Raw genomic sequence first — 12,344 nt, 5'->3', positions numbered from 1 at the left:
TAGCCCAGAAGACGAGGAACTTGGAGATATATTAACACATGGTAACCCATCCGAATTTAACACTCCAGAAGAAGGTCACTCAGTTCATATTGATTATGAAGAACTTACTAAGGCAATGCAAAACCTTTGAATTTACTCTTTTTTGGTTAATTTACTTGTTGTTAAATGTAAACCTTTCAATTTGTAAGTTTGAATTATGAAATAAATGTAGCACTTGCAATTTATAAATGCAATTTTTCCCATTTTCCTTGTATTCTTTATATTAATACAAAGTATTAATATAACTTACAATAGTTATACAAAATACAAAAAAAAATTAAAAAATACACTAAACCTGGCCCGACTCGACCCCCTCAACCCGTAACCCTTACGGTTCAATTTTTACCCGGATGAACCCGAACCCGTTAAACCCGATAAGCCCCAACCCGTAACCGGCCCGGACCATAACCCATAAGGATACAAAAAATCCCAACCCAACCCGACCCGGCCCACCCGTTTAACACCCTTAGTTTGAATGCTTTTAACTTCTGTAAATTGTCAGCCAGAATAGTTCAAATTGGTAAAAACAAAAAATAAATTTACTTTGGAGGTTTGGGCTTCTGATTGCCATACTAACTTTTTTCCACCTGTTATTTCGACCGCTTCACTCTTTTTTTTTTTTTTTTTTTTGTTGCTTCCCTATTTTGTCTAAGAAAATTGAAATTCCTTCGCTCTTAACAAAACCTTATGTAGAGGATGGTTTGTTTCATGGGTTAAATCACAAATTTAGTTAGTATAGTAAAATTCTAATATGGGATGAACTAACAGTTAGTTTTGTATGGACACGCACACGAAATATTAAAGGTTAAAACACATATTGCAAATTTAAGTAATATTTATCGTAAATTACATTTAAAATCATTGTAATAAACCTCAGTTATGTATAGAACCCTAACATTTTAATATCAAATACTTTACTCCTGTACATAATATGAATACTTGTAACGACCTAAGTCATTTTGGGTTCCTCTAGCATCTTCTTTTATGATTTGAGACCTTTAACAGGTTCATATAATATTTTTGACTTGCAGGTATGAGCGATGTGGACCCTAAAAGGCTAGGGAAGGTTTGGAATCTTATATTGCTATTTAGAAGGTTAAAAGTCTAAATTAACGAACTTACTCCTCGATTCTGGTAGTAATACTTTAGATCATGCTCTCAAGCATCAAGCAAGTTTATATGATGTCACTATTGGAAAATGAGCCTATGGCAACAACCGAAAAGCCGTTGCAACAGACAGATGAACCGTTGCCATAGAGTTATTGGAACGGTTTGGCGACCGTTACATACGCTGCCGTGCCAATAGTTCTAGGGTAACGGTTCTTGCAACGGTTATCCAAACCGTTGCTGGAGGGCGATCTGTCACAACGGTTTTTCCTCTGCCTGAAGCAATGAGTATTTCTTTCCAGTTGCAATGGTTAAAACCCGTTACCATAGCGTTTACAGTAACAGTTGGCAGCCGTTACCATACAAGTTTTTGCAACGGTTGTGTAAGCTATTGCAACATTTATTTACATATATTCTAACGGTTTCATTACGCTACTGTTACGGTTTTATTTCTTTTGCAACAGTTTTAACTACCTGTTGTATCAGGTTTTCGCACATTTTGGAATGATTTGTAAGATCTATTGGAACGGTTTGCAAGACCTATTGGAATGGTTCTAACCACCCATTGTATCAATTTGTCGCACATTTTGGAACGATTAGTCAGACCTATTGGAACAGTTTGCAAGACGTATTGGAACAGTTCTATTAGACTATTACGCCCTGGCTGTAAATGAATATTTAGATATATAAAATTTGTTATAACTTGAAATTTATATAAATAAAAAGATAAAACACCTCATAATCTATATTGTCTCCATAAAACCAAAATATTTTAACACAATCACATAAGTTTTACATTTCAACACCAAAATATTTTAACCCAATCACATAAGTTTTATATTTCAACACTTCAAGAGTTAGAGTTATAAGTTTCAAATGTTGATAACAAAAGATTCCTAGAATTTGGACAATAATTCAAAGTTCTTAAGTAAGGTCTAGATCTTCACAATCTCCATATTCCCTTTCTTCAATTGCCCCACCTACAAAAGAGGATAAATAAAGTCATTATCCTTCAAGGGTTGGTTTATCATTATAAGAATGGGTATGGTCCATAAACAATACATAAAGCACAAAGTTGAAAGCAAGGAAATCAAGCGAAGAAAGATATATTGGGAATTTTGTACAACAAATTAATCATTCTACTATTGTTTCAGATATATGATAGGACTATTTTCTTACAGAACCAATCAAGTGGACTTCTTTATCCAAGTTCACAAAATAACAGTAAAAATCTCAAAGACAAGAAAAAAAGAAGACGACAAAATGCATAAAAGTCCTAGTCTAAAATGCAAATGAGTCTTAATATAACACAGGAACAATAAGAAGTCAACAAATGTGCATAATATAACAACTTTGATATTCTTCCATGACCGAAAAATCCATCTTGAGCTTCATGGGGATAAATTGCAATGTCCATATTTGAGATTCAAGGTGTCGAGGCAGTAGGAAGAGAGATGAAGAAAAGGGCAAAGGATCTGGTGATGGAGCTGGAACTAATTCAAGATCAATATCTTCAAATCCTTGTGGAGGAGATGATGTTAATCTGTTTTTTCATAACCAAGGCGTCGAGGCAGTGGAGGCAGAATTTCACAAATCCTCGATGTTGCATCATAATTTAGCATATGAGGCATCAAACAGGACAAGGATCTTAACAAAACACATAGAGACAACACGCGATATTGATCTCAAAAGGGACAGTACCAAATATGGTTGCAGCAAACACAAAGTTGCAGATCAGGTCTACAAATGGATTCTCTCAATTTCTAAAGGGAATTCATATGCACATACAGGGAGTCAGGCAACAGGAATACAAAAGGGGAGCTAATTGAGTCACAAGGAAGGCATGGAAGCAGAGGAAAAATGCAATCATAAGGAGCATAAATCATGGAGAATGCAGCAGTTAGAGGCTGGAGCTATGAAGGATAAATGGCAGGCTAGATGAAGGAAATCATCTTATACAGATAGCAGGTAATACTAGGAACACAAGAGGAAGAGGAAAAAGCATGAACACTCATGGATCTCACACGAAAAAAGCAGAATAAAGGGCACAATTGAAGAGTGGAGCTGGGCAAGGAATGCAGCAGACAACTGGAGGCTTCAAGATGCAAGAGTTTGCAAAGTTCTATGGATCAAGCAAGGAAATATTGACTATATTATAGCTAATCAACAACAAATAAAGAGAAATACACAATGGCTATTCTGGGCAGTGGCTAACCAAGGAAAAGAGTTGGTTCATCATCAACACAAAAAAAAGGTTAACATTGAAACCCAAACACAAGACCAAGCAACCCACCATGTCCTATTTCAAGGGGCCAATATATTGGACCAATCAATGACAAGAACATACATACTGGACCAAACAACCCACCATGTTGAACTAACTAAACTATCATTTTCTCCATGTTTCATCATAGCCCAAAAATAAAGTTGCAGAGGCAAGATAGACGTACTGACCTTGATTATTACTCCCATTAGATAGACGATTGATTAGTTGCACAGCAGCTTATTGTGCAAAGGAAGCTTCTCCAGGTGAACGAGCATTGAAAGTTAGCATGCTGGGATCAACCCGTAAATCTGGATTCAGATGCTTAAGTTGTAAAATGATGTTAACTGCAACTTTTAGTTCCATGGCATCTTTTTGTGCATTGAACTTTTCCTACAATCTTTGTTGCATCCTTTCTTCTATTTCCTCCAATTTTTGCTGCATCACCTTATCAGTAGAGGGTCCCAAATATCCCAATTTTCTTTTTAAGGAAGTCTTGGTAACCCCACGTCCATACAATCTTGGGCGACCTGGATGCTCAGATCCCATGACTGATGCAAATGCATCAACTGATTGACTGCCATCTTCACTTTCTTGTGTTGGTTGTATTCTTTCTATTTCAGCCTACAAGACCAAATTGAGTCATTGTTCAATCAGAAAGTATATGACACTGAGTCAATAACTAAGAACAGACAAATGATAACAAAAAACTTTAAATTAATAACTCGTACAATTTTGTTAAGAGTATCCGCATACGAGGCCTTGTAACTCGATCAGGTTTTCTTTTTCTTGTGGCCACAAAGATGTTCTTGCTTGATAGAGGCTCAGAAGTTTCTTTCTTTTTTTCCTGATTATATAAAAAGTGGTATAAAGTTAATAAGTTCATATTTAAAAGAATAATAAGAAAGAAAATATCAAACCTCGCATATTCGAGCAAAACTTCGTTTGCCAGCAATGTGTGGATATTTTAACTTTTTGCGATTCTCGGTATTGGTTTGGGACATTTTCTGCAAATCAGCCAATGTGGCATTATATCGAAAAATGTTGGATGAAAAATCTTTTCAAACTCACAATTTATTTCAACAATTTCAGAGTTCATTTTTTCAAGATCTCTTCGTCTTATGACCTTACTACATATAGCTCTAAAAAAATTACCCAACCTAATCAAGGCCAATGAAACACTCTTGGGCAACGTCTTTCTAACAGCAACCTGGTGCAAGTAATGTATTAAAAAATGAGTATCATGACTCTTGTACCCTGATATTTTTATCTCCTTCACGTGCACGTGTTCTGAAATATTTGAAGCACAACCTTTTGGTAACTTGGCATTTTTTATGACAGTACAAAATAAACTTTTCTCTTTTGGTTTCATGTAGAAACAAGCTTTAGCCAAACTCACTGTTCCATCATCATCTTCTCTTCGTTGTAACTCCTTTCGTATCCCCATTTCTTGTAAGTCATGGCGAGCATTTACATGATCCTTTGACTTTTTTTCCATTTTCAATTAAGTCCCAAGCAAACTGTCACATATATTTTTCTCTATGTGCATCACATCAAAATTGTACCTCAATTTGTCATGCGCCCAATATGGCAATTCAAAAAAAAATAGATTTTTTTCCACGGACCCTTGTTATCCCGAGGTCGTTTCTTTTTGCCCTTTCCAAAAACATTGTTGAATTCAAGCAGCTCTTGAAACACTTCTATACCCGACAAAGGAGTAGGTGCAGGTCTATGTTCCTCCTTACTATCAAATGACTTCTTATCTTTCCACAAAGGATGATCATGAGGCAAAAATCTTCGATGGCCCATATAACACATCTTATGACTGTGTTTGAGATATAGAGAGCATGTGTCATAATTACAAGTGGGTCATGCCAACCTCCCCTTGGTGCTCCATCCTGAAAGCATAGCTAATGCCGGAAAATCACTAACTGTCCACAACAAGGCTGCACACATTTAAAATATTTGCTTTATCTCAGCATCATATGTTTCTATCCCAGTTTCCCATAGTTCCTTCAATTCTGCAATAAGTGGTTGTAAGTACACATCTATATCATTTCTAGGAGATGAAGGACCTGGAATGATCATTGACAACATGATATATTTTGGCTTCATGCAAATCCATGGAGATAAATTGTAGTTCATTAACATGACAGGCCACGTGCTATGAGAAATGCTCATAGTTCGAAATGGGTTGAAACCATCACTTGAAAGACCCAACCTAACATTATGTGGATCTTTGGAGAAGTCGGGATGTAGAGAATCAAAATCCTTCCAAGCTTCTCCATCAGCAGGATGCTTCAAATTCCCATTATTAGGTCGTTCATTAGCATGCCATCTCATTGCAATAGTTGTTTCAGGACACATGAATATCCTCTGAAGCCTAGGCTTCAAGGGAAAGTACCTTAAAACCTTTGCAAGAACTTTAGAACTTGCATTAGTCAAGGCACGATTAGAACTTTTCCATCTAGAAGACCCACAAACAGAGCAATTATCGGCCTTTGCATTGTCATTCCAAAATAGCATGCAATCATTAGGGCATGCATGTATTTTATCATAATGAAGACCCAAATCTTTTATCATATTTTTAGCCTTGTTGAAAGACTCTGGCAGCTTAGCAAAGGGAAACAACTCTTTTAGCAACTCTAACAAGTCTAAAAAGGCTACATTACTCAACCCATGCAAAGACTTAAACAAGTACAACCGGATGGTGAAACTCTGTTTATTGAAGTTTTCACACCCTAGATATAATTCTTGTTCCCTTCCTCTAAATTTAAAAAATCTCTTAGCATCTTCAGATAGAGCCTCTTTCATCCCTTCTTGTTGTACCGGCTCGCCTTCTACATTTCTGAATGGGTCATGAAGTAATCCATCAATATCATCATGCATGTTAGAACCTTCATCATTATTGCTTTGATGAGGTGTAATTCTAGAGGAAAATCCTTCACCATGGAAAACCCATTCGGTGTAACCATCAACAAAGCCATTAACGACCAAGTGATCCTCCACCACATTTCTATAATGCCAATTGCGATTAATGTACTTTTGGCAAGGACATAATATTTCATTTCCTTGTGAAGCTCGTTCAAATGCCTTATCAAGGAAATCATTCACTTCACGGATATACTCATCCGTCCATCTTAGGAGATGCATTCAACTTTTATCTACATTATCCATGAAAATCCTATACGACAAAAGTAAATCAACACAATTAACTCATGCCTGGTAATGTTTACTCTTTCTTCTATCTAGATTCTAACCATGCATCTTCTACATAGATTCTAACATTCAAAATGATACAAAAATTCTAGAGCTGATTCTTTTGAATCCCCTTGTTTTGGTTTGCTGGTTCAACTATTCTGCTATTAAAAGCCTACAACTCTGTTCTTAGTTCTCTAGTAATTATATTCTGAGGAGTCTCAATCTATGTAATTAGCTTTTCATCTAACTGTTCATTATCTATGACATTAGAAATTATAAATCAGTTCACAAATACAAAACAAATTCTATCAGATTAAAAATAACCTCCCATTCAGATAGAAATTAAGTGAAGAAACTCAGAAGTGCAAATCTAGTTCTATCCCAATTCTATCATTCTACTATTAGAGCCTTACCGTCCTTCAATTAAAACATAGTAGCATTATTTTTGACCATTTCAGAATACTATTTAATGTTCTAATATTTACATCCAGCTAGCCTCTCCATTTTACAATGAAAAAATACGAGAAATAAATTTGAAGTTCAAAGACATAATTCACTACTAAGAGCTTCTAAAACTATGTGCAAGTATTGATTATCTTAGAAAAGAAAACTATCACTGAAGCAAGTAAAATTTACTGCATTTGAAAAAATATACATTAACAAAATACACCCAATTTTTATTAAGTAAAATTTTATTAAATATAAAAAGGTACCCAAGATCGTATAAATACAATAGGCCAGCAGTAACACAAAACAAATGGGCCTTAACAGAAAAGACCACCGGGTACATACTTCATTAGCCTTATTCCATGGCATTGCATTGTTACCAATTATTTTTTAGTTGTAACTCATCTCTTTAAAATAGTTTCAGAAATGCAAAAAGGGAAAATTACTTAATGTATTCAGTCTTGGAGGAGTAATTGTCAAATGGAGTGATTCAAACCAGAATAATTTAAGAGAGATTACACTTTATATAAATTTTAAAAAGATGGACAAACTCTATAAGTGTGATGGCCCTCCCCTTCAAAAAAGACACGTGTGGTACACTATACTCATTCTTCATTGCCAACCCAAAAACAAAGCGAAAAAAACTGAAAACATGTTATTTCTTCTTAGGTTGTTATTTTCTTTTGAGGAATCCAAAGATAATTATGCAAGAAAACTGAGGAGGCTGCTGATTAACAAATAAATCAAAAGAAGTGTGAGAGAGAAAGATCATAAACCAAGAAGAATTGTTAACCCTTATTTCATCTTAATTCATACCTAAACAGTAAATAAACTAAGATCTTGTTCCTTACTAAGTAACCAAAATAGAACCATAACCAACTATCTCTCCCAATGATAGGATAAATCATAAATTCAATTGATTTAGACATATTACCAAGCACCTTTTGTGCATCAGTATTTAAACCGGACATGCAATCAAAAATTTTAACAGAAAAATATCCCCAAAAATAGAGAAACTACCAGAATAAAAATTAAATCACACAACAGAGATAACATGAAACAAAAATTGAGAAATCTAGGATATGATATAAATAAAATCCTAAATTAGAGAAGGACATACATTAAATTTGTTGTACAAGTTGGAAGCAGGAACCTCACAATCTATATTTCTCAACTTATATAGAATCATGCCATAAAACACCATCGGCAGAAAATTTTCAAACACAAAATATATAACTCCGAAAATGAAAGAGTGAAGAAGAAAGAAAGCGCAAAAAAAAAGATAGGAAACTCATCAAAGAGATTGATACTTCGAATATGTGTAGGGAGAAACAGAGATTTGCGGAACTTGAAGGTGAGCAATAAATGTACACTGCATGTGTTATTCAATAATGAGTTAAGGCTAATATTTATTCAAAAATCATCAACGTATCTACTGGAATTTGTGCACTTGCCAATAAGTTCACAATAAGCCTATTACTTTGTAAAACTACTTTCGTTACTCAAAAATTGCAAACTCTTCTCAACATAAACTTGTTTCATTTTCATTCTCCCAACTAACAAGAACTTAAGTAATAACCAATGGCATCCAATGTCAACTCAACCATTAGCTCTAGGAAAATCAAGCAGAAGGGACATGCATACCAAGTTGGAAGGAACGTTGTCTAACTAATTAAAAATTAATACCACAGCTAGATCATTATAATTACAAACTATGAAAAAAAATAAAAAAACATGAGTACAATTGTTTTGAGAAAAAGAATAGAGCCAACATGCACCCAAAAATAGAAGCACATAGAAGAACAATAGCCATAGAGAATGAAGCTCGACGTCGCAGTAGTGTTATACTAAGAATGTAGAAAAACGATTGTACAAATAATTGAATAAAGAAGAAGTGAAGATTTCATCACTGCTTACCGCTCAAACAAACTCTAATTAACACAGTTAACAGAGAGAAAAAGAGGAGAATTAGAAACAAACAAAATTAAAATCTCAATAAATGAAATATCATGACTATCGATAGAAAGATAAAAGCTGGCACAGAAATTGTAATTAACAATGTAAACAAAGAGAAAAAGAGGAGAATTAGAAATAAGTTGGGATTTATTTCTGCAAAACAGTAACATTAATATTGAATACAGTGGTGCCTAGTTATACATTCTTTCAAGTTCAAGTCTCTCTATGGTGAAACAACAGATCTAATGCAGTATCAACAGTTTTTAGAAAACACGCATAAAAAGTTATCCCTTTTGTTTGCTGTCCAAGTCCAGCACTATTTCAAGGTTTTTAAAGCTAAGATTCACAAGCACATGCTCTATTTTCCACAAGTTGTTACACGCATCATTAACACTTGCAAGTTAAATATATTTTTCTGTATCTCATGTACATATCGTGCTACAGAACAACCACTTTGAGCTTCAAACTTGAAGCATTTTATCACCAGAAAAAATCAAAGAATGGAGCGCAAAAGAAAACTAATAAAAATGCCCCAAAAAAGTGCACCCAAAATCACAAATATTATATAAATTTACATGTATTCCTTAAACAAAACAATAAACCTCATGAAATCTATACATGAAATCAATACAGATCGATGAAATTAAAAGGCGGACCACAAATTCAAAAAGGAAAAAAACAAATAGGGAATAATACTAGGAAGAAATATTGAAATAAAGAAGCAATTAAATTAGTAAAATGGAGGAGATTTACTGTATATAACAAAACTTAGGCTTTGAGATTTAGAGAATACCCATTTGTACTCTTATTTGACAAATATTAAAGAGAGTCTATTAAAAATAGGCGAAAAACTTGAGAGAAAGAAAGTACCTATAATTTCACCCGCTCAAATCCTAAGTCTTGGAATGATGTTAGTTTCTTTGTTTCCTTGGAGTTTCGGACGCCAACAAATTTCAGCAATTTATCCTTCGAGCAGTCGGATATCGCAAAAAAGGTTTTTATGCAATTTCGTTGTCTCTAACAGAGAGATTGAAATATGGGTTTTCTTCGAGTAATCGATGTTGGTTTAACAGGGGAAGAAGGTGGTCTTTTCCATGGTGCTTTGGTGGAAGTTTTATGGCTGAAAGATGGTGGAGATTTTGGTTGGAGATGGGGTGGAGATGCGTCAAAGGCGATTTTGGGGTTTGGGACTTTGGGGATATCGATGGCTGCTAATAGGATATGGAGTAATTAAATTAGAGACTTTTATATTTTTATTTTCTAATTAATTAAAACAACAAAAATTATTTTTATTTGGCGAGTTTAACAAAATTTAAGAGGGAATATGATAAGGAGAACAAAAACCGTTCCGTTATCAGTTTTTCCAAAATTCCGTTCTAAACCGTCCGGTTAAAAAGTGCTTTGGCAACGGTTTAATGTCAATGGTAACAGTTTTATATCAAAAGTGTGCTGATATCATCCACATTCTACGGGAACGGTTATAACCGTTGCTATATGTGCTCTATAGCAATGGTTCTATAACCGTTACTAAAACCTATTGCAATAGGCTTATTTTCTGGTAGTGTGTGTTTAGACTTGTACATATGTTCGACCTAGGACCTCAGGAGACCGGAAGCATTTCAATGCTATTTTCATGTTGGAATTTTTAAGGATTCTTAAAGTTGATTTCAGTTGTCATTTTTTTGGTCATAAAAGATTACTTCATTACTACTATTAAAGAGTTACAGAGGGCAAGGTGCTCGTGGCACTTGTGTTGGCTGATGGTACATGAGTAATTACTATTGACCTATGATCCATAGGTGGATCAACACTTAAACTATTAGCTACATTACTACTAGGATCCATAGGTGGATCAGTACTTAAACTATTAGCTACTGTACTACTAGGATCCATGGAAGGATCATTACAAAAACTAGCCGGGTTATTACTGGATAGGGGATCAGGGAGCATACTTGTGCATGGATTTACATTTGGGGGAACATGGTGGTTATAAAAAACGCAAGAGTTGACAAGTCTCCGTCTTACTGTCCCTTCTTTGTCTGCATGGAAGTGTTGGTGGACAAAAGGTAGTGGTGTACCAAAAAGATGCAAGCCATTGTTGCATGCTAATTAAGTGTGTACCATAGTTTTCTAAGCCATCAACTACCATATTATGCTCTCTGTATACATGCTGTAGAAGAGGATTACCCAGCTGCTTGAGCAATAACCTGCAATAAGTGAGCAAGTTAGTATAGTGAGGGTTATCCGAATGAAATAAATTGATTACCTCCTTAGCATCTATATTGATCCCCACTGGGAGGTAACCATGTTGTAAGGCTAGGCGCAAGCCATGGAGTAAAGCAATTAGCTCCGTTTGGATGCTATTACCAAACTCGATATGTTTAGCAAATCCCAAAATCCAGTCCCCTTCAGATGAGCGTATGACCCCTCCCCCCATGCTATTAAGACCTAGAGACTTAGCTGCTCCATCAATGTTCAATTTGTAATATTTTGGTTGGGAGGTTGCCATTTGATATAAAGAGGAGCTTGTGTTTTGTGTTTTTGTTTTGTGATGTAAGGAAGTGAAATTCCGTAGCTCTTTTAAGGATTTGGTGGTAGGGGCTGGGGTAGAATTTTGGTTGAAAATATTATTATTGCATTGGATCCAAATACCCCATAGACAGTATGGAATTAATGTGGATGGGGAATGTTGTATGGGGTATGGTGTGTGTATTGGGTGATCAGCATTTTGATTTGCTCAAGTAGAGGAATGTTGATGTCTTTGAGGGAGGTTATATGATGACTAAGACCTAGGTGGGCCCATAGGGGTGTGGAGGTAGTGCAGTCGAAGAGGAGATGTTTTATAGTCTCACTACCCATAGAACAGTAAGAGCAAAGGAGATTGTTGATAATGTTAAGATGATCTAAATATGCATTTGTGGGGAGTTTGTTGTGGTTGCAGAGCCAAAGAAAGTACCTAATTTTTGGAAGCGTGTGCAGCTTCCATATCCAAGTATGGCTTGGGGAAGGGGTATGTGGCGTTAGTGCATGATAACATGATTGGACAGTAAATTATCCTGATGGTGTGAGGTTTCATATATGAGAATCATGATGAGTGGGGTATTGGGGTAGGTAAATACTAAGTATTTTAAATATTAAAGTCCGGGGAAGCTGAAATGGTAGGTTAGTTACATCCCAAATATTTTCGTGTATGTAGTAACTAATCTTTCACTCGGACTCTAGAAGTGGTAGGGGGCCCATAATTAGGGATCTAAGGGAGGTTTGGTTATCAAGCCAATTATCATCCCAGAAATTGATTTGGTTGCCCGATGAGACTACCCATTAAGCCCCT

General features: G+C 35.3%; 1 protein-coding gene across 3 annotated transcripts; it reads right to left on the bottom strand.

Moving 5' to 3' along the window:
* Positions 1-1,959: 1,959 nt before the first annotated feature.
* Positions 1,960-10,243, bottom strand: LOC107821792 (uncharacterized). 3 transcript variants are annotated; one of them, XR_012707621.1, is made up of 4 exons: positions 9,884-10,238; positions 4,141-4,416; positions 3,601-4,033; positions 1,960-2,126 (listed from the first exon to the last, which is right to left on the bottom strand). XR_012707621.1 is itself a non-coding variant. In XM_016648246.2 (4 exons), the coding sequence occupies exon 2, from the start codon at positions 6,560-6,562 to the stop codon at positions 5,366-5,368; it is 1,197 nt and encodes a 398-aa protein (XP_016503732.2). In that variant the 5' UTR covers positions 6,563-6,593; positions 9,884-10,243; the 3' UTR covers positions 1,960-2,126; positions 3,601-4,033; positions 4,141-5,365. The 3 variants fall into 3 exon arrangements, 2 of the variants coding, with proteins under 2 accessions (XP_016503732.2, XP_016503731.2); XM_016648246.2 differs by having other exon boundaries at positions 4,141-6,593; positions 9,884-10,243; XM_016648245.2 differs by lacking the exon at positions 9,884-10,238 and having other exon boundaries at positions 4,141-4,256; positions 4,330-9,877.
* Between the last annotated feature and the right edge of the window lie 2,101 nt (positions 10,244-12,344).

Source organism: Nicotiana tabacum, chromosome 3, assembly GCF_000715075.1.
Source record: "Nicotiana tabacum cultivar K326 chromosome 3, ASM71507v2, whole genome shotgun sequence".
Taxonomy (NCBI): domain Eukaryota; kingdom Viridiplantae; phylum Streptophyta; class Magnoliopsida; order Solanales; family Solanaceae; genus Nicotiana; species Nicotiana tabacum.
The sequence above is the reverse complement of the archived record's forward strand: the minus strand, read 5'-3'. Positions and strand labels throughout refer to the sequence as shown.

What these genes read in the sequence shown, in the direction of transcription:
- LOC107821792 (XM_016648246.2), bottom strand. Translation starts at nt 6,562, where the DNA reads ATGCATCTCCTAAGATGGACGGATGAGTATATCCGTGAAGTGAATGAT.